Source organism: Lycorma delicatula, chromosome 11, assembly GCF_047948215.1.
Source record: "Lycorma delicatula isolate Av1 chromosome 11, ASM4794821v1, whole genome shotgun sequence".
Taxonomy (NCBI): Eukaryota; Metazoa; Arthropoda; class Insecta; order Hemiptera; family Fulgoridae; genus Lycorma; species Lycorma delicatula.
The window spans coordinates 2,154,595-2,178,396 of NC_134465.1; the positions used below are offsets into that span (position 1 = coordinate 2,154,595).

The window sequence follows — 23,802 nt, forward strand, 5'->3', positions numbered from 1 at the left end:
TAAAAGTCACACAATATATAAAAAAAATACAAGGAAGAAAAACTCAAGAAAACAACAATATAAACATCATAAAAAAAATTATACTCGTAAATCAAAAACATTACATCATAATATCATTACAGCAAACTTACATCATAAACTAACCAGGCACACATGCATACCCCTTATACTTACTACCTGCGGACGCCATCAGATACGGGAGCGCAGTGCCCGCGGCCAGGTATAACCTAACAATACTTTATAGTTTTTATCAGAAAATAGATTAATTGTTAATTAAATTTTATTTAGTAAGTTATTTTTAATCTTAATTGTTAATATAATATAATATTTTGAAAATATTTTATTTATTTAGAAAAGTAAAAGTATTTTGCTAACTTTACTCGTATTACCAAAAATAATTTACCGTTTGTAATTTAACAAAAATCTTTTTTGTTTAATCATATAGAAATATTAAGTACATCCCAATTTGAAACTGATGTAAACATTTAATACAAAGAGAAAAATTTTAATTGTTTAACACTTCTCGTTGACCGATATGAAATAAAACTTAAAATTAAAAAATATATATATATATACAAACTCGTAAATATATATGTGTTCGGAAACGTATTCGCCGAACTCCAGGAGCTGATTTAGGACACCAAAATGAGCAAAAACGTTCATATCGACATAAGTCCTATTTTACTTTGTTTTCCTTCTGAAGGCCATTTTGTGATTTTCAACAAAAAACTTATTTCACAGGTACGGGAGTGAAATACTCATTCTGACTGGACTGGTGTCCAGTTTCCTGGTGTTTTAAAAATCTTTTTTTATACATTTTCTATTTTTTTACTTTGTAGTCTTAATAATTTTATACTCAACGGCTTTGCTAGCGCACAGGTTTGAGCGTATTTAGCGAAAGATCGGATCGGTACGTTTTACGGTGAATGAGTGCAATCAAAATATAGGGCTAGACGATTTAATTTCCGGATAACCAAAATCCGGTCGATCAAGAGTGTACCCGATGCGTTAAACAGTTAGCGCTCGACCTGCTGATACATACGCCGTTTGAATCGCGAAAATCGGACGAGCGGTTGCCGAGATATTAGGGTGGCTCCATCCTCAATTTACGAACGGCGCCCCGGGGGCACTTGGAAATATTATCCGTCGGGTACTACTGGAAGTTGTCGGGTAGGGGGTCGAAAAAATTTTTCAGAGCGCTAGGACTAGGACTGACCGTTTTCGAGATATTTGCGATTTTCGTCAGGAAATCCGGATCTGGTTAAAAAGTACTAAATTTTCCCAAAGTTTCGATATATATTTCGCATATATATCGATATATATACGTTATATCGATATATAATAATATAACAAGTATTCACTTGTTATGTTAAAAAAAACATATTTTTCAGTTTATAACTATGTACTCGGTTGATATTTTATAAATTGTAAGATGCTACAAATAAAAATTGTAACACATTTTACTGTGAAATTTATTTTCATTTCAGTTTTACAAAAAAAAAAAAAAACTTTTAATTAAAGCAATAACCTACATTACGCATTAAATTTACCGGTAATTGTTAACTAAATTTTTGCATGAAAATATTTTTTATACACTAGTACTCTGTTACGTGCATGAATACATACACACACGCACGTGCGCGCGCAAATTAGCATACATATACATAACCGAAATTGTATTTTATATAAATACTTATTAACTATATATGGTATAGGTAATTAAGGAAATTGCGTTATACGCGAACGTTAGAAATGTTATGTATTATTTATTTATTACGTAACTTTTTAATTCAATACATAACATAACTCGCCTGAATCATTTCCCCTTCTCTCGTCTTCCCACACCTCCTACACGTTTATGCACTTCCTGCTTCTTTTCTTACTTAACCTCATTTTTCCTGATATTTTGTTTTTCCTGATTATGTTACGTTCTTATTTTTTGCTTCACTGTTTTCTTAAATTTATTTATTTTTATTCTTTTTTTAATTATATGTATTTATATATTGTTCTAGCTTCGTAACAAGAATTTTTATTAGGGTATATCCGGTAATAATAATATTATTATTTATATAAAATAAAAAAAATATTTGAGAGTTATTTAATTATTTAAGAAAATTTCTATATTTTCTAAAAAACATATTTTTATTATTGTTATTCCTAATGAGTACGTTGTGCAATCTATTCAACTAGTGAACAATAAGCACACCCCCCCCCCCATGACCCGAGAGTTGAAGATGGTATGTGAACATGTAAATGTGGTGTAGTCTTACACAAACTCATGCTGACCATTCCTGAGATATATGGTTAATTAAGCCCCAACCACCAAAGTACACCTGTATCCACGGTCTAGTATTCAAATCTCTATAAAAGTAACTAACTTTTTCTAGGATTTGATTCCCAAAAACTTTGACTTCGAAAATCATCTGTTAAACAATTGGTTAATGGTGACGAGTTTACCGCTAGACTAGCCTGATGGGCTAAAAAGCACATTTGGAAATCATACTGTTTTGTATTTTAAAAATTAGAAAATTTAAATGCTTAATATTTGTATGTTGTATGATTATACTTTTTTCAGTAATATGTTTCTTACTCTTTATAAACAGAAAAATTAAAATTAAAATAATAACAAAATTTATAATTTTATGAAGAGTTGGAGAATTTTCAGTAGCTTTTAAAAGAATTGAAAAGATTTTGATTTATTTTTAAAATTTCTTTTATATTAGATACAATCAGAAGTCAGTATTTTATATTCTGAAATTTACCACATTTAAGTTTGGTTCTTTTTGTTTTGTAATCTGATTAACTACAAACGTAATAATAAAATAAGGTGAAAGGGTGCAGCTGTTTGAGCAGATTATCGAAGTGGGTTTTATTATAATGTTGCATTTTAAACTATATTTGGAAATTAAAATTTGCTCCTTACCTGATCAACTTGTATTTGATGGTTATAATAAGTGTTTAAGTTGCTCTTTGAATATATATATATATATATATATATATATATTTATTTATTTCTTTTTCCATGAAACTGTGTGACTCACCACACTGTATAATCAGTAATAAAGGACCTTCTGTTCTTATAATTTATTATTTCATACTAACATTCCAGACTTTCTTAAGAATTTAATATTTCTGAGTTGCAAGTTCACTGATCAGAATTCTTTTCTCTTTGAGTAATGATGTTTATTATTCCGGTACTTCCTGTGATGAACCAAATGAGGGTTTTCGCTAGTAAGCTGATTATTATTTGTGTTTTGGTAATCTTGGAATGCCTGATATAGTGCTTTATAAATTTGGTTCAAGTGAAGGTAATGGAAAACCTATTTGTTCTTCACTTTACTCTAAAAACCAGATTTGAGAAGATTCTTGAGAAATACCTATTTCAGAAATTTCTTTTTACTAGTTATCAGGTTTTTAACAATATTAACAACAAGGGGGGCAGCTGTCCTCCCTTCCAAGAAGGAAAAAATATATATAACAAATGTTAAAAAAAAACATTTAAAAATCAAAAAATTAAACAAAATTTTAAAAGAAGCTATGTAATTACATTCACACCATCTATGAAAAGATTTAAGAATTACTGTTACATGCCGGCGCCATCTTAATTGCAGCAACAGTTTTCTAGAAGAGTCTCGTCATTCTCATTTCACAATATGACAGGAATATTCCAAAAGGTATTTACCAAGTATATAATATTTGCAACCTCCCCCCCAATGAAACCTAGTTAAAACTACTTATCTGCATTGATAGCGACAGGTATGAACATGCATGTAAGAAGTGTATAAACATGAGCAATTTACAGTAACCAGCGTGATATGTACGTGCTTCTTGTAATTTAGTCTCCTTGCGTAATATTCACTGTGAGTGCGTAATGTTCGAACTTGTATATGATCCGTTTGAACACGTATGCTCTCAGCAGTATAAAACACGCATAAGGGTTTGCAACAGTTTAGTTTTAAAAGTGAAACGTGTGTCTGGTGCTTTTATTTAAATTTTTAAAAGTGTAGTTACATTAAAAATAATAATAATAATTAAAATCTTGATCCTGAAGGCGAAGACACCTGCCGTGTGATGGATCCAATCCCCTACACCATCCCTTCTGTACTTAGCCCTTAGGGACTTTACCAGAAGTTATCTTTAATAAGCCTCAAGACGTCTTGCAGTCAAAATGCCACTGATGCGAATGCCACATGTGACATTTCCATGAAAGAAGTTTCTACCATGAAAGAAGTTAAATTCAGAAAGTTATCCCCCCTTCTGTTTTGAGCTGTATACGTCCCTGTACTGAAAAATTCTAAAAACTTAAAAAATAAATAAAACAGAACTTTACTTATTTTCCTCTTAAGCATTAAAAATACAGTATTGGTATTCTTCAATTCATTTCCACGTCTCTATATTGCAGCCAACTTAATTCTTTTTAAAATAGCAACCCCTATTCTTTTTAGCAGTTTCAGGAGAAAACAGTTTTAAAACTTTTTTACTGATATTTTTACTTAAATCAACCTAGGTCAAGAATTTCAGCATATATATGTTCAACTGGAAATTCAGTGTAGCTCTTGAATTTATGAATTTACTTAGGAAAAATAAATTTGGCAGCCATGTTGGAAAAATGGAAGCGGTTTGGAGAATCCCAAATCTGTATTTTTAATGCTCAGGGAAAATTAGTGAAGTTTTTCATTTAAAGTTTTATTTAACTCTTACAGTTTCAGAGTTTTAAAAGCGGTATAATTGAAATGAACATTGTATACTTATATACAAGGCCATACTAATAAATAAATAAAAAGTGCAAACTTGAGTTATTGAAACTATTTAATGTTGTAAGTTTAATCTAATTATTAAATTCTAATTACATGTAATAAATTTAATTCTCAGTGATATGAAAAATTACTCTTGCATTAATTTGATCAGTTTTCAAATTTATTCTTGACTACTGTAATATAATATTTCTATATACACTTCAATTAAATTGTAGAATTTAATTCGTTTAACAAACAAAGAAAATAGGTAGAAGTTCAAATTAATAATGAAAAGTTATAAAAACATGACACGTTTATTTTTTATAGTTTTTATTTCTTTGTTCTGCACTATTAAAGAAATATTCCTACATGGATTGATGTGCTTTTGGTTATGAATAATTCATAAATATAATTAATCTCAGAAGTCTATAGATAAAAATAAATGAGTCATACCAAATGAAATTTAAATTATACATATATGGTAATTCTATTATGTTTTTATTATGTTTCACCAACATCTGCGGTTTCCATTAGACTTATTGATTATTAATGTAAAAGAGAATTAATTTATTGTCAGTTTACCTTAATCGATTAAATCTGATCCTGAATTTAAAAGAAACTTACAACATCACAAAAATACTTAAATTCTAAATTATGATGTAACTTTTTCCATAGTAAAATATTTTTTCTTTTTATATCATTAACAACACATTGAATCAATTGGTATTCAGCATTATGCTTTCAGTGTTTAGTTGTCATTGAAATTTTCCTATTTAAAAGTGTATTTTTTCTAACTTTTTATTAATAAATATTATCATAGGCTATTAAAAATAATGCATGGCTATTATTAAATTATTATGTATAATACTTTCATGTAGCGTTTCTGTTTGTTTATTTTTATTTCATGAATGGAATGAAGTTTTTAATTTATTTTTAATGAAGATTGATTGTAAAAATGTTATATTTTAGAAGAGTTTTGAATTTCATATGATGATTGTGAGGCTGGTAAAGATAAAATTTTGAATTAATTGAAAGAAGAAAAGTTGTAAAACAATGAAACTGATTATTGATGCTGAAAACTAAAAGAACAGAATGGAATGGAACGCAAGGATAGTGGGAGTTTATTGTCTCCCTACTGTTCACAGAGCCTGGACAAATGTCCCTTTCTGCTGTGTCTTTCATTTATTGAGCGGGACATTATTTATTTAGAGGCAGTTATAGATTTTTCTTGTTTTATGTATAGACAAAGTTGGTATTCTGGTCCTTTAGACTGGTGAGAAATAATTGACAGGGCTGATCATGGGAGTCTAGGCGCAAATGAGCTTCGTACTCCTGATGTGATTCCTTCTCAGTCCGTCTCCTGAAGTCCTGTTGGTGCTAGCACCTTTCAGCCTAACAGGAATACACCTTCCGGGGGCCCTAGTGTTTGGAGGAAGCAGTGCGCTCCCCTTTCCAGAGGGAGACACATGTGCTGGCTGGGGAAAAAACTAAAAGACAATCTGATCAAAGAAATAGTTGAGGTAAAAAAGCACACAAATAATTTCATTCTGCAATAAATGAATACAGACAAACTTGGTGCTATAGTGTTGAAAGGTCTAAGAATTCTGAATGATTTAAAAGTTTAATTATTTTGTTTGATGATACATATCAGGTTGTAATAAAAAAATCATGTCAATATATTTGTTAAAAGGTAAGGTTTTGGATGAAGTTGATGTCAGTCAATGTTCTGGACTCAGTGGAAAAGTTAGACATATCAGAGAACCCATTTGTCTTAAAATCCAACTCTTGTAACTTAAAAAAAATCTCTTGATAACAAACCTTCTTTAAGATACACATATTGAGTGTCGTGACATACTTAAGCTAAATATTCATATTTAAATCAAAGATGCAGCCTATTTGTCTAATTTCAATTCTTTTGTACATAAGTGAGATAAGAATTGTATTAAAAAGGATAAATCAACTAATAAAAACTGAAAAATAAACAAATTATGACTCAAAATAATAATAGCCTAACTCATTTTGTGACTCAATTAATGCTACACTATAATCCAGAATAAAAGGACATTTTAATGAAATATCGAAGATCTATTTGAGTAATCGCCAATCTCCATGGTGCAATGTTAATTCTCGGCCTTTCATCTGGAAATTTCAGGTTTGAATCCCAGTCAGGCATGGCATTTTCATACGCTATAAAATTCTAATTTTGATGATTTGTGATTAATGTAAAAATGTATAAAGGTACTTGTGAACCTTTTACTTTAAGGAAACTGAAAAGATGGAAGGTACTACTTTCATTACAATAACTGCTGGGAAAATTAAAAAATAAATTCAGTCTGGTAAAAATCATGAAAAGAATTCTATCAATTGGCCAAATTATGTTAATTCTGTTATAAATAATTATAATTTTAAACAATTAGAAAGGAATAAATGTTTTTTTCTCCATTTTACTTATTATGCAGTTGGAAAAATAATAATGAAAACATTAGGTGTTCAAAATGGTAACACTTTTTATATTTCTAAATATCTGAAATATTGATTAAATTCTAAAATTTAGTATAGTTTTCAATCAGATTTATGTATAAAATTAGAACTTTTGATGATATTACCTGAAGTATTTAGGAAGAGATGGACTTGACAATATGTAAGTTTACGTTATAACAATTTTAATTGATTTTAAAAGATTTTAATTGATAATTAATTTATTTATGATTAAATAATTTGTTTTTTTTATGAATTAATAATTTGATTTATGAATTTGCAATTAGATTTCAAAATATATTTGCGAGTGTTCATTCCAAATGTAGATGTGTGATGTGTTTTTTATATCTGTAGAATATAAAGGTTATCGTTAATGTAGGTGGAATTTTATTTATGTGACAATTAGCAAATTTTGACTCTGTGTTGCTGTGTTGGGCTATTATTTAATTGTACTTTTCATTAAAAACACATCCTGTTTGACCAACGTAATATATCATTCATTCAGAATAGTTTATCATACGTTCCTGTGATATTGTACTTACCTGGTGATTGTGTCTGTATATAATGATACATTTTTAATTGTTATTCTAAATATTAATGTATCCAATTTAAAAAAAAAGATTGTTCCTAGAATGTTTATATGTATGTTAATGTGGTGTATTTTTTTGTTGGATTTATTTATATTTTTATTTCTTTTCTTTTGGAGTGTATGAGTGAGTGTTCTGTTATATCTATTTGTTTGTGTTCAATATTTTATAGTATTAAGGTCTTCATGAATGCACATGTTTCCATAAATTAATTTATCAACATCATATATCACTGTATTGGAAATAGTTATAATATGTATTAAAATGCATACTGGATCGCCAGATGTAGTATAATGAGAAATAAGGATATGCATTATGCTCTCAAGAAGTTCCCCATCATCAAAAAAAAAAATTATAAAATATAAACATAAATTAAAATTTTAAAAAATTAACTAAATTGGCAATAAAATTAATTATAAATTACTACCAGTAACATAGCTGATAATGGAATGGTTTAATCTTTACTGTATGCAGTCAACATAATCTAATATTAACAATTCATTATTCTCAAGATCCCTCTATTTACTCGTTAAATTAATTTTTATAATTATTTTTGTTTTGAAGTCACTTTATAAAATTGTTCATCAATATTAAAATTTTATTATGCCTATATATACATACTCCTGCCTGAAGTATAATAACATCTCTTGGCACACCCTCAAAAGTCAGTCACAGTTTACAAGATAAAAATCGAATGTCAGATCATTGTTTGGCACCTGTAGTTCAAGAAAATAGTATTTTTACACGGCTGCCCAAAAAGGAGTGAGTGTAATGTATTTAGGGTGTATGTTTGTTCCACTGAAGCAGCTCAACAGCTGAATCAATTTATATGTATGATCCCGTCTTGAAATCCTTATGTTACTGGAAGTGTCATATGCTATATAAGTATGTATATGTATAGAGTAGTGGAGATTTTCCGGTTGAAGCACAAACTTTAATGAATTGAATTAATGAACTGTGTACTGTAAACCTCTATCACTGTTTCAGCTGAGTTTGAACTAAATTATTAGAATCAATCGAATGAATAATATTAAAAAAATAATAGAATTAAATTTACATTAAATAAAACAAAATAATATAAATGGATTTAAAAAAATTCTGTTTAATAATAATGTGTTTTCCCACGGGGATTACGTGTGAGGCTAGTGATGAGGTGATGCAAGCACCTCATGCGAGGAGCTAGACCAATCATCACCATCAACTGGTAACAAACAGGGTGCCCCTGAGGTGCTGTTTTGGGAAGTGCAATGGTGTGCTCTTAGAATATCTCTGCAAACAATCTTCCAAATTTGAAAATTCAAATGAGGTATTTGTTAGTAGGTTGAAGGCTAACTTTTTGGCATGCATCAGGTGCACTTTTTTCGATTTAACAGATGACGGTTCTTCAGAAACGTTTTATGTCTTCGCAACCAATCTTCTGATTTTCAAAATTCAAACGGGATATTTACTGCTATAATACAAAATCAGATGGAACCAAAACAGATCAAAAAGAACAGTATTTGTTAGCAATGTTTCTTTTCGGCAGTTGTGTTTTTTTAATATTTATTTCTTGTTTATTTTCTTGTTTGTATTTATGTTGTAGTTTTTTTTTTAATACATAGTACCTTCATGTATTTACTTTAACATTTTTTAATGTTATTAAATTGTTAATATAAACTTAAATCACCTCTATTTTTTATTTTATGATTGTGTATTTTGTTATTCTGGTCTGATCAAGGTTTTACCAAAGTTTCCCTTAATCCATCTATGCAAATTCTAGAGCAGTTGCCTTATTTATCTGTGGAGCAGCTTAGCTTATATATTCTTGTCTGATCTGGTCTGTATAATGTATTTTATGTATCAATCAGAATGAATATTTATTAATTTTTTTTAAATTTATTTGAATAAAATATTCTCTTGATATTATTAAAAAAAAAAATAATAATAATAATAAAGATTATGTTAGATGATATTGTTTTTTTATATATTTTAAAAATTTGTTGTTTCCTGGTTGATTACAATACAGTAAGCATATGGCTGGAGGCCTGTGTAATAAAACTGCCTTCTAAAATACAATATTAAAATATCCATGTTAACCAATTTTTTAAATATATTTTTGGTTTTATTTTTTGTTTCAGGGACTGATCCCCGCCAGTGGTCAAGAGAAAGTGTTGCTTCATTTCTTCAATGGTGTCAATATGAATTTGATTTACCTCAATTTAATATGGAGAAGTTTCAAATGAATGGTACGTGTTAGTCAATTAACAATATATTTTTATATATTTTTTTTTTTACTCCATCAAATGTTATATCCATTATATTTTTTAAAGCATGTTACATTTATGCTTAACATAAAATTTAAATAATAGTAATCTGTTTGGCTTCAGTTCATGAAGTAGAACTCCATTTAACTAGAATTTTGTGTGCTGATCAATTTCCAGGTTAGCGTACCTTTTGGAAAAAACCATGAAAAATTAAGTTACATAATTAATAAGCGCTGCATTAAAAATTATTATTTATACAATTATAATAATAACTAAATATCCAGGTCATAATGATTCATAACTGTACCTGTTAAACTCTCCATTAAACTGTGCTTAAATTCTTTTTGTATAACCAGCCACTTATTTGACATCTATAATTCAAAAGTATGAGTGATTTACAAAATATTTTTGATTGTTCTCAGATTTTTGTTTAATTTCCAATAAGCATTAAAGGAGTTTCTACAGGTTCACATATTACTGCAACCTATAATAGTAACTCTCTCTACTTAATTTATATCCAAAAGCAGATTATTCTTCCTTTACAGTAAACGGCGGGATTTAAAAATTAAGCTATTCTCTATTAGAGGTAATTAACTTATTTTTACTACTTCTTGAAAAGATATTCATATCACGATATGCTATGTCCATTAGTGTTTATACTTGCTATGTCATCCAACAGTTGCTTGATAAACTGTTAGGACCATTTTTCAATCAATAAATTTTTTTATGCTATAATGTGCTTTCCATCTATTTAATCATACACAATATAATATTATAATTAAAAATCAATACTATTAACTTAGATTTATCGTGAAAAATTAATCCTAAAAGTATAATAAATTGCTTTTATTGTTTAATAAAAAATAAACATAAATGGATTTATTTCATTGTTCATATTTAATTAATTTTAATGTTTTCTGTTAAAATATTAATTAACTGAATATTTTTATTGAATGTCGACTTAATTTTCTTTAGATTTTATAGTCTTATATTGATAATGTTCTGATGTTTAAATTGGATGCAAAATCTTTTTTAAAAACGTTCTCCGTTAACTTTGAAAAATGTTGTATAATCTTCTTCTTGACTGAAATACAAATATGTTGTTTTTTGCCTATAATCACTGATTTATAATAAATTACAGATTAAACTAACTATATTATAACAACAAAATAAAATAAAATTAACAAATTGGTAAAATGTGTTAGACTAATAAATTAAGAAAAGTATGCATATATACAAGGATGACCACACTGATCCCATTTGAATTGATGATAATACTAATTGAACAACTGATTGGGATGTAGCTGATTATTGACCCTGTATTAAGAAAGTTGCACTAGATACTTTTAAACTGATCAATCAATCAAAAAATGTAATAGATCGCTTTAAATGGTGAAGGAAAGCTACACACATTACATTGTTATATTGTAAAAATAATCACAAATACAGTCAACCAAATCTGTTTAGAGCAAATTAACTGTGAATATGTTTACATTTCAAACCTGGAAACAAAAGAAAATGTTTTCAGGTTAGAAATGTAAAGAAACAAATTACAGATGTATTTTGTTCACTGTTTAATTATACATTTTCTGAATTTATATCATAAATACCTCTCTTTAACCTATTTTTTGATCTGGTTAAACAGATTTCTACTGTACTTAAAAATTCCAAAAAGAGAAATTTTCTTTTAAAATATTGGGCTTTTGATTATACGTTATAATAATATGTCTATCAAATAATTAAAGAATTTATTAATAATAAACTATTTTCTATTTGTTTTAGGTAAAGCTTTATGTTTATTAACAAAAGCTGACTTAGCCGAACGTAGTCCAGGTTCCGGAGATGTTCTTCATAATGTACTTCAAATGTTAGTTCGTGATTCATCGTTACATGAAATCAATCATAGTCCGTTAACAGCACATTTCCCACGACATCACTGGCCTCCGATTCTTACAACAGATTCTATTCCGGGTTCTCCTTTAGGTACATCACCACATTTAGCAAATGTTCCACCACACCCTCACCATCAACCACACCCACCTCCTCCACAATCAGCTCCACCTCCTCCTCCACCACCTGTTAGTTTTTCTGTTACGCTTAGTGCGGTACCTAATGGTAAATCAAGTGTGTCTAATAATAATAATAACAATAATAACTGTAATATAAATAATAATAATTTACCAAGTTCTAATTCTAAATCGAGTCAAGTTTCTAATAAATCAGTTACCATTGCTTCTATTGTACCTCAAGTGACTGTCAGCCCTGCACCACAATCTGTGAGCCCAAATCATGAGAATCCTCATCAGTACTGTAAGTATTTTAAATATTTTTTCTTTATGTTATTAATAAATTCTAAATTTTTTCTTTTATTAATACTGAAAGGTTTTATAATACATAACGACAGCATTATTAAAAAAAAAAGTTTTGTAATGTCAATAATAACATTGTAGAAGAAAAATGATTATTATGAATTAAATAAAACATCAGAAAATATGTTTTTCTTATGGAGCTGACATTAAGTTTTAGTTTAGCTATTTTAAAAATTAGTTTTCCAGTTTTTTTCCCAATGCACAAATGATTTTCAGAAGTAGTTTTAACTAAAATAAATACTGTTTTTTATTGTTATGATCTCTCTTTTTTTAATTAATTTTTATTACCATTTCATCCCTTGTTGTATAAAATATTGTAAAATAAGGGTATGTATTTTATACAATTAAATAGGTCAAAATTTTAAGTAAATATCTTTTACTTTCCCTATGACTGTATATATATATATATATATATATATATATATATATATATATATATATATATATATATATATATATATATATAGGATGTTCTAGAACATCTAGAATATAGCTAGAATAGCTATATTAAAGGGGAGAGTATGGTGATCATGTCAAAAATGGAGTATAGGGTTTTTCGCAAATCTTTACGTTTTAGGGTCTAACTCTTTTTCTGTTTAGCTTCCGAAACCATCATAAGGTATTAACTTAGAGGATGATATGTATGAGTGTAAATGATATGTATGAGTGTAAAGATCTGTATAAAAGTAGGAATCCTACCTTTACTAGGATTTGAACCTTAGAACTCTCGACTTCAAAATCAGCTGATTTGCAATGATGAGTTAACCACGAGACCGGCCCGATGGGCTTTAGGGTCTAACATGTTCACCTAGACCAAACCAACATGTATGAATGTATGTCACACTGCTTTTGGTCTTATTTATTAGGACTGAACATTTGATTTTTTTAAAATTTGTCTTAAATATTTCAATATATGGAGCGTTGATCATGTTAATTTTTTCCATAATTTGTTAAGAGGGATGAAGGGATATCATGAAAAAACTAATTTTAATTTTCTTAAAAGGCATTTTAGAGAAAACTTTATTCGTTACCTACAATGCATAGATAAATAATCCAAAAATGTTTTTTCAAAAATCAATCCCACCTCTTAAAATTGAACTGCATGTTTTTGTTCTTTTCTTTTTTCTGTTTTTGGTATTTTAAAAAAAAAATTGAGTGTTTATATTTCATTTATAGATTATCATTAATTTTTAAAAAATTATAAACCATAGAACTAATATCCAGAAAAGCTTTTTGAAATTGTTCTTTTCCTTTTACAAAGTTTTACAAAGTTACTCTTTTATTTTAGAGAAAACTTTATTTAATCAAATTTATTAAGCTTAACCTATATACAAATATTTTTAAAAAAGTTTCTTAAAATTTATTCCCCATGTCTAAAAAATATATAATCTGATTTTTGTTTTTTGGCTCTTAAGTCTTTTAATTTTTATTTAAACTTTTTTTATGTCACTTAAAGGGCTATCAAAATTAACATAGCTTTGATACCTACATTATATTCAGGACCCAAAATAAAAAGATTTTTTCATTACTTTCATAAAAATTATATTTTATTCTATAAGATTTGTACTTTCATCAAGTTATACTTATAAATTGTACTTAGAAATTCATGCAATATTTTATCAGATTTTTTTTTGTGTAAAAAAAAACGTGTTGCTTCTACATTTTTATTCTTCTAGGTCAAAAAATATAATATCAAAAACATCATTGGATTTAATAGAATTGGGTCTTTAAAAAAAAATGATTTGTCAAAACTTACCTCTAACCCTAAAAATGTTATTCATATAATTTATCTGTTTAATCTTATGAACTTAATACTTTTCATTTTATTCTAAAATATTTATTATCAGGTCGGGGAAAATTTTCTATCTTTATCAAAAATTCAGGATTAACAAACTGTTACATTTTTATTTTAAAAATATATTTTGTAAATATTAAGTCAAATAAAGAGCAAACATTATTTAAATCTCAGCAGACTTTTAGGGTTAATAATTCTTACTTCCAGAAAGAATTCTGTAAAATTTTTAATTTTTTTACTCTTTCAGCTAAAAAGGTTGAAATTTTTGTTTCATTATATTTTTTCTAAATGAGATGTTGTTTTGAGAGTAGAAAAATCTTCAGATTAAATTTTAAAATGTTTTTAATTATATTTTTGAAAAATATTTCAAATTATTGTTTTTAAGAATTTTTTTATGAAAGCCTTTGAACAAAATTGAGATTTTACTAATTTTAGATTTTGTTTTACAAATTATTATACAATATTATTTTTTTTTCTGAGTAAATAATAAAATAGATATTGTTTACAGTCATAAAAGTTAAAAATAATTTTCAAATTAATAACTAAGTTAAGGATTATATTTTAATTTCTACGCATTTATATAATTTCTATGCATTTATATTATTGGGAAAGTTCAGCAACAATGCTGCCAATTTCATTTTTTGAAACTTAATAATGTGGTTACTTATTTCTTTACTGAATAAATTCAACTCTTAACAAATTTTATTCCATTGTAATGTGCCCTTAAAAATAAAGCATTAAATGGAATAGTTGTCAATTGTAAATGATTTGTGAGGATTTAAAACTGGAAAATACAATTATTATTTTTCTAGAATATTAAATATCATTGACTGATGACTGCTGAGGCTCTATTATATTACCTCTATTATACCTATTACCTCTACTATATACCTCTATTATACGTCATTTTTTTTAATCTGAAAACCAGTGTAAAAGTTCTGAGATGGCATGATGTTGTGCAGTAAAAACAGCTTGGTATTGACAACAAATTTTAGGTTAAAGATGAAATAAAATGTGAAGCAAGTGAATTATCTTATGTAGCCACTGAGACATAAATTAGAATAATGGATGATGTCAGGAGTAGAAGGGAGACCAGATGTTCATTATATTTGTAGCGATGGCATCTTCTTCCACATCATATCTCTTCATTACATCCTATATAAGAAGAATACTGGCATCATTTTGAAATAGAAGATTTTATATAAAATTTACACACACATATTTCTTTATAATAGTAAGGAATATCAATGCATAAGTTCATAAAAATTAGAAAACACGTTAGTAAATAACCACAACACAATCACTCAGACAAATGAAGGTTAATTTTATACTGGCATTTACATCACTTGGACAAATATTTATAATGTTGAAAAATTGTATGATTTAATGAAATTAAAATATATTACTAAAATAATATTATTTTAAATATTAATTCTCTTTGTTCATTAATGAAACAATTTTCTTGAAGAGAAAATAGTGGAAAAAATAATTAGAAATATTTTGTATTATTATGATTGTTATTTTTAATATTGTCACTAGGATCCGACTCACAATTATTTACATTTTAGGAGGGATTAGTAGAACTTTCAGACTAGAAAGACATGCACAGAGGATGTGAGGTCAATTGCACATCCATCTGAGAGGGAATGTGTAACTTGGTTACTGGATACCCTCTCCCTTGTACATACAACAAGGATTCTCTGACTGTCACATCCTTAATTTAAAACCTTACTGTTGAAAAATAACATTAAAAAAAAGAAAGACAGAGTCAAAGATAATGAAAAGGGTTAGGTTATGTGAAAGGGCAATCAGAGGAATTTGTGGTATGAGATAAATAATAAGTATGTCGATCTCCATGGCAGAATTGTATCATCTCAGCCTTTCATGAGGGGTCCTGGGTTCAAATTCCAGTAAGGCATAGAATTTTTCATTTGCTACATAATTCAATTTCTATATTCCCATAAACAAGCTTCAAAGCTTTTGTGGTGAATTAATTCATTAAGAAAAAAAAAAGGAAAACGCTAGGAATGTGTAAGAACCCTCCTTAAACTTGTTAATGAATGGACGCTTAGCCTACTCAGAAAATGAGTGGCATTTTTATCCATAAATGTTACTGATTAGATTAAATATATGTAGAAATAAAAATAGCGTTTCCTCTAGAAGTGAAACATTTATCCAAAATGGTTTAAGAATACCTAAAGGACCGTCTTTGAAATTGTCTGGCATTCAGAAATAAATGACAGTTCAAACAGTCTCCACTCCTCTTTAACCAGTCTGTAAAGGGGAAAAGTAACTACAAATTTTATAAAGTTAGGTTTGCTTATTGTTTTGTATAACTAAACCTGAATTTCTTAAAATTAGTTTGTATAACATTGATAAAATTTAAATATATCTGTTTTTTAGTTAGAAAAAAATATGAATCCATTTTATCACCTGTAGGCAATTTTCACTAAATTATCGGCAAAAGTTTAAGATAATTCTCTTTCTTAATAACATTTGTGTGATGTGGAGAGTTATATACATTTATAAAACAATAAAACCATAAAAACAAAGATTAGATACTGTGTAACAATAGAACATTAAAAATTAGTTAGATTTATACAATATAAAATAAAGAAGTTTTGCAATGTTGAATTACAAAAAAAAAAAAGATGAATTCTTATAAAAAAGCACATATATAGAGAGTTAGTAGATTTAGTTAAACAAGGATATGTAGGGGATTTAAAGAGTTGCAGAAATTAAAAATTAGATCATCAGTAACCAGTAAGGTTACTGATGATGTGGAACTTAAAGAGATTTGTTGTGATTAAGAGGAGATTGGAACAAAATAGAAAGGAATTGAGAGGTGCATCAAACCAGTCAAAATATTATTATTGTTGTCATTAGTATTTATTGAAGCTATGTACAATAAGCTATGTTGCTGTTGTTTGAATAAAAACATGTTTTGGAGTTTATGTTTATAGATGATCCTTTAATTCAAATTATATTTCTAATCGTTTTTGCCCTTAGAAGTTAAAAGTAATAATTTTATAATAGAAAAGTATTCATGAGGAAAAAGAACAGTCTAAAATAAAATTCAGTGTACATATATATTATTATTATTATGCTTTTACGGCCAACATGGGACCACTTAAGTCAATTTTAGTTGGATCTTTTCTGAGAAAAGCGTGTTATTTTACTCTTTCAAGCTGCCCAGTATTTCTTCATCCGTTCAGATCTTGCTTTCTTTTCTTCATCCGTAAACACCCTCTTCGTTGTATTTTGTCGTTTGTCTGTCTTTTGTTTAAATCTAATACTTTTATCTTTTAGCTTTGTAATTTTTCCAGTTTTATTCTGTAGGTCAGTCAGGGAAATTCCCAATTCTTTCATATCTATATATATATATATATATATATATATATATATTATAATGTGGCATTATTTCAGATTATATATAAAATGGGAAATTTGAGAAACCTATACATAACTTATTTGTTGTTTTTTTTTTTGTCTTCAGTCATTTGACTGGTTTAATGCAGCTCTCCAAGATTCCCTACATATTTGATAGAAAACCTAAAAATGTTCATATTCTGGTATCAAATAGTGTTTTCCTTATTTAAACTAAATTTTCAGGAAAAGTATAAATATTTCATAACTCTTTCAGTATATTTTAATATTTTTTGTCCTGAAAAATTATTCATGATGCAGATTGCTAGGGGTTGATTTTTCTATCTTCATGTGGTTTTATGTTTATAGTGTAATTCACCTGAGATTTTTTCCTTATATTAATTCTTTTTTATTTTTTTTTCTTATCGCTTACCAGTAAATTCAGTTAAAATGTTAGTTTTACTATAGGTTTAAATTTTTTTATTTTACGATTTATTAATTTTTTTTTTTTTTTTACTTTTCTTTTCCTATAACTTTCTAACCTTCCTACAAGTATCTTCATTTTTCGCTTAATAAATTTTATTAATAATTAAATTTATTGTTTTTAATTATTTATTAATTTATTTAGATTCTTTTGTAAATAATATTTTGTTCTTTTTCCATATGGGGTAGGTTCTTTGTTTCCATGAGGTTACATTTTTTCAGATTTAGAGGAGTGTCTTTTAAAGCTGATTGTGAAACAATTGGTTAGAAAACTGAAGAAATGAAACAGCTTTTAATAAACTAGTTTCTGCAGATCACTGAAGTAATGTAACATTAGGTATATAAACTTTTCTTTAGATGTGGTAAGTCATTACATCTTTTTTAAAGTCTGACAGTTAATAATCTTTTTTCATGATACTAAATATTTGAAAAGAATTTTAATTTTATAAAATAATTCCTTTAAAGTTTTATTCTACAAATATTATGTATCTGGTCTAATAAAATATTTGAAACTACATATTTAGTTTTTTTTAATGCAAGTTTAAAGTTATCTACATCTGTCGCAATTTCAATCAAATATTCAGTTCTATTATTTTCGAATTTATTATATTTCCTATAACGTTAAATAAGCAAGGTATGCATTTTAAAGATCTGTCTGTGCTTTTTTTATCATCCTTATTGTAGTATTCATTTTAAATATTTGAACATCACTATTGTTTTGGATCATAATTTATTTATATCAGATAAAACTAATATTTAAAAAAAACTATATCTTGATGTAATTATATAGTTTTCTTTTCTTTTTTTACAGCTCATAACATGCTCAGAACTGATTACGAATCAGATATACACAGTCCATCAGAACATTCTCCAAATTCATATGGACATTCACCAGTTCCAAGTTCACCAGTATATAGAAGAAATGATTTATCACCAACTTCAGTATTGAAACAAAATTCAGCATCTACTAATACACCACCACATTCACCAGTACAAAAAGTGGCACAGTTTAATTTGTCTGAACCAATAACAGAAACGAATTCAAGTAATAATGGTTTTTTCACATTTTAATTATTTCTGATAATTGTTTAAATTTTTTTTATTACATTAATTATTTACATTCTATGATTGGCTTTGCTGCAATAATTTATTAAGAATATAAACTGGAATGTAAACATTGTTAGGATTTAAGAATAAATTATCATTCAACCATCCAGATATGGAAAATAATAATTTTTTTGGTCCAAGTCTCAAGCAAGTGAATAAAAATTATGTTATATTAGGAAGGATTAAGATGTCTAGTTTAAGACAATAATATCTCAGTACCAGACTGAATTTTTTGTATAATCATGAATTAAGGTAAAAAATTTTTGTTCCTGTTGTAATTTTTATTAATCATCAAGGTATAAAAACAGATGAGATTGTATCTTTTTGTACTTCATTACCAGCAGTGGTTATTTTTAAACAATTAGGAACAAAATTCATTATTTGCTTTGTTTAAATATTTAAACAAATAAATATTTGCTAATACTTCTTATGGAATACAGGATATGTTAAATTCATAGGGAGGAGAAAAATAAATTAAATCAGTTGGAATTATTAGATGATATGTAAGAATTTAACCTTGACCTATCATGAAATTTTAAGCAAAAATCGCAATGCAGTTGCTTACAGTTATGTACAACTGTATGTAATATATATTGTAATAATAATAATAAAACAGTTAGGTTAGGTACTGCTACTTTTGTTTCTGCAAGGTCATATTAAAAGAAATATATACAATATGTATATATGTTAACTAGAAATTAGTTATTAAAGAAAAATAATACGTTAAAAAATAAAAAGAATAAAGGTTCAAAGATAAGTCTTATATATACTTCCATGAACTAAAACATAAATATATTTCAATGAATTATTCAAGGTTTACTAATTTTTTTCCTTTTATATTTGGAAATCCCATATATTTTCTTAATTATACTAAGTCAGTACAAAAAACTACTGAAAGAAAAATCTGTGAAGTATTTTAAAAATACATATTTAATGTAGTATTATTAAAATAATGTTGAAAATTGACAAATTTACTTAATGAAAAACCTTTTCTATATGTTCAAATAGGAGTGTTTTTTTATGTTTTTGCCCTTTTGAGCAAAAAAGTGTTTGTACTTAGAAATAAATATACAACTTTGTTTTAATAAAATCAATTTGAAATTTCATGTGAATGGTATACATGAACTGAATGAAGATATTTGATGTTAAAGTTTTGTATTTCACTTGATGCTTTTTGTTACATTTCCAGCACTTTTAGAATATATTCTAGAAATAATAAGCTCTTTTATCCAGTTCTATCTTTTTATTAATGGTTTAAGGAAATTCTGTAAATAAGTTTATAAAGAACTTTATAAAACTGCTTAATTTTTATTCAAGTATTAGAAATATTGTCCAGATATTCTATTTCACCCTTTTTGTGATAAAAGTGGAATCCAATCTTTCCCAGATGTTGTTAAATTTATGTTTTGAACCAACTGTTAGTTTATTTGACAGTTGGAATACAGAATATAAAATTTACTTTTAATGTTCTTCACCCTGTTATGGAAGTTTTAAAAGAAGAAACCTAGATGTATCTTAATAGAATATAGGAGTCGTAATGAGTGATAAATTTTAGGTTTCTATCATATTAAATTCAGAAGAGTGAAGATTACGAAATAAACTTGTTTTACCCTTGCAGGTGTGGTTTTAAAGAAAATTATTAAATTTAAAGTAATTATCATTGTATCATTGATTAAACACTCCTGATAAGTTTTGGGACTACAATTCTACTAAAGCACGATGCCTGTTTTGAAAAATTGGTTTGCATCCTTTTTTTACTCCCTTAAGTGAAGGAAAATTACTTGAGAGAGGATGTTTTACCTAAAATGAATAGATACTTTCCAGCTCTTACTTTTGTTTGTCTATTTTTCCTCAAGATCTCCATAGTTCTCAAAAGGTGACTCCTAAAGGAATAACTCATCTTCTACTTATTTAAAAATCCACTTTTTAAAAACTTTCAACTTAATATTAATCAAATGAACACTGTTTAGCATTTTAACTGTTTTACTTCATCTGAACTATAATAAAATAGAATATTAAATATAATTCTGAACATACTGTTACAGATGGCAGACTATTATGGGATTTTCTTCAACAATTACTGAATGATTCTCAACAACGATATACTGCATATATTGCATGGAAAAACAGAGAAGTTGGTGTGTTTAAGATAGTAGATCCTCCTGGTTTGGCAAAACTTTGGGGCATACAAAAAAATCATCTGTCAATGAATTATGATAAAATGTCTAGAGCATTACGTTATTATTATAGAGTAAATATTTTAAGAAAGGTTCAGGGAGAACGTCACTGTTATCAGTAAGTATTTTTTTAACTAAGTCGTCATACTACTCTAATAGGCAAGCTAAGATTTATAGAAAGGTTTATATAATATTTACTTTAGAAAACTATCATAGATGAAATCAACTGATTCAGTCAGAATTGTATAATATGTAGGCATTTTCATTGTGATTACAAGGAATTTAGAATTCTTTCCCAAGAGAGAGTTTGAAAGGATAGTTTCAACAAGTGTGTTATTGCATGAAATTATTTATAAAAATACTGGGGAGCAGGATTCAAGCAAGAATAGAAGGAAGGCTCAAAGAATAGGATGGTTTCTGACATTGATATTGTATTTACAGTAAGACAACTTTAAGAAAACCTTTATGAGTAATGAAAGGATTTGTTGATGTCATTTCTGGAAAGTTGATGTCATACTTATAAAAGTATGGAAGACATTAAAAAGAAAGGGAATAGGAGGAAAAACTGTAGAAACAGTTAAGCAGATGTTTGAAAGAAATGTTAATTGTGTAAAGGTAGGAGAAAAAAATTCAGGTTGTATAATTAAAACAGAGATATACTCTGAAATATGTTAGTGCAGTCTCATCTTTGCTATTCATTGCTGTTTTGGATGATATACTGAGGAAGGTGGCCAAAAACATTAGAGATGGAATGATAAAAGAAAAATGTTCAAACATAAACTGGATGTGTGAAGAAAAATTTCAGAGAAGCATGGAATGAGCTATTGCGGAGAATATGTAAGTATTGTTTCATTACGTATGCGACAGAATTGTCAGTTATGAAATGAAGGGGCATCACCAAAATACAGGATTATGAAATGAAGTTTCTAACTCATCAATTCAACATAGATGAGGAATGAAAGATTTCTGAGATGATGAGATGGAGTCCAGTTGGTAGGTGGTTGGTAAGAAAGGAAGCATGGAGGATGTGTTCAACTCTCAGAGGGGTTGCTTCTGATGGAGATGATCAAGGTAGTTGAATGTATCCTATATTTTATATTCAAATTTTAAATAATTCCGAGTAGTTTTTGCTTTGTTATTTTTTATGATATCGTGTACAACTTATTTGATATATCAATTGCACAGTCTCAGATGCACTTTTTGTTAGTTTGAAATTGATTTTGATTATATTTGTTGCTTGTACAATACTGTTAATGTAAAACAGTAAAACAACATGATACTGCCTTTCATAACATGATTAGTGTAATCATGTGCTATTGCATATGTGTATGCTTTTGAATTGCATTGATACTTAAATGATATTTATTTTTTCATCAAACTGTCTCATTATTTGTTAAATTGTATAATGGAGAAATTAAATTCAGTCACACTACAAAACAGCTATAAAAAAATATATATATAAAATCAAATAGATAAATAAAATTACTGACTCTTACTCTATAATTGTTGATTTTTAAGAACTTTGTAATTGGCTGCATGGGTACAGTCAAACATGTACAAATCTGTTGTGCATAACTATTTTTACTTAATTAAAAATACAATATTATCTTTTGACAGTAACACAAATGGAAATTGATGTTTTCCATTTCTGAATTTGAAACAGAAATTAATGAATTGTATTATATAATTATTATACCATTATTGTACAGTTATGGGTAACTATACAGACTATAATTTTTTAAAGAAAAGAGAATTATATAATTTAGTTTATTATAATCAATATTTTTTAATATCTAACTTTTTCTCTATTTCCTTTTTTTATATAGATTTCTTCGGAACCCTAGTGAATTAAGAAGTATTAAAAACATGTCATTATTAAGACAACAAATTCCTCAACAACAACAGCAACAGCAACAACAACAACAACAGTTGTATATAAAAAATGAACCAAAAGAGTGTGATAACAACGATGATGTTCAACCTACAGATTTAAGCAAAAGCAGCTCTAATTTATTATCCAGTAATAATAATAATAATATCAACAATCAACAAGATATGAAATTACAATTAAATATGTGGACACATCAAGAAAATTCAAAAACAGAATCAAATTCAAATGAATCAGCGATAAATACATCAGGATCATCGCATGTAATAAAAACTGAGGATACAACAACATAGCAATAATAATAAATTACTTTGATTTTTTTTTTTTTAATCAATAAAAATGACTTTTGTTATTTAATTTAACAGAAATATAATTACTACAGTCATACACTGCCATTTGAATCATGATGGTTCTTTATTATGACATACAATAAATAGTAAATAGTTTTTGTTACAATTGTAACTTTGATCAATAGTTAGCTTATAAATTAAAAAACAAAGATGCTATTCAGTGGTAAATTATTATTACATTGTCTAACATCTTTCAGAGGAATTTATGATATCCTTGTATTTA

The 23,802-nt window shown here is 27.2% G+C and overlaps 1 protein-coding gene across 1 annotated transcript in view; it reads left to right on the forward strand.

The window, feature by feature from the left end:
- LOC142332270 (ets DNA-binding protein pokkuri-like) overlaps positions 1–23,648 on the forward strand; it is a 186,755-nt gene extending 163,107 nt beyond the window's left edge. The window contains exons 3-7 of the mRNA XM_075378597.1: positions 9,919–10,026; positions 11,827–12,354; positions 18,869–19,102; positions 21,210–21,459; positions 23,168–23,648. Coding sequence (XP_075234712.1) covers positions 9,919–10,026; positions 11,827–12,354; positions 18,869–19,102; positions 21,210–21,459; positions 23,168–23,522 — 1,475 coding nt within the window. The 3' untranslated portion in view covers positions 23,523–23,648. The remainder of the gene's footprint in view (positions 1–9,918; positions 10,027–11,826; positions 12,355–18,868; positions 19,103–21,209; positions 21,460–23,167) is intronic.
- The last annotated feature ends 154 nt before the right edge of the window (positions 23,649–23,802 follow it).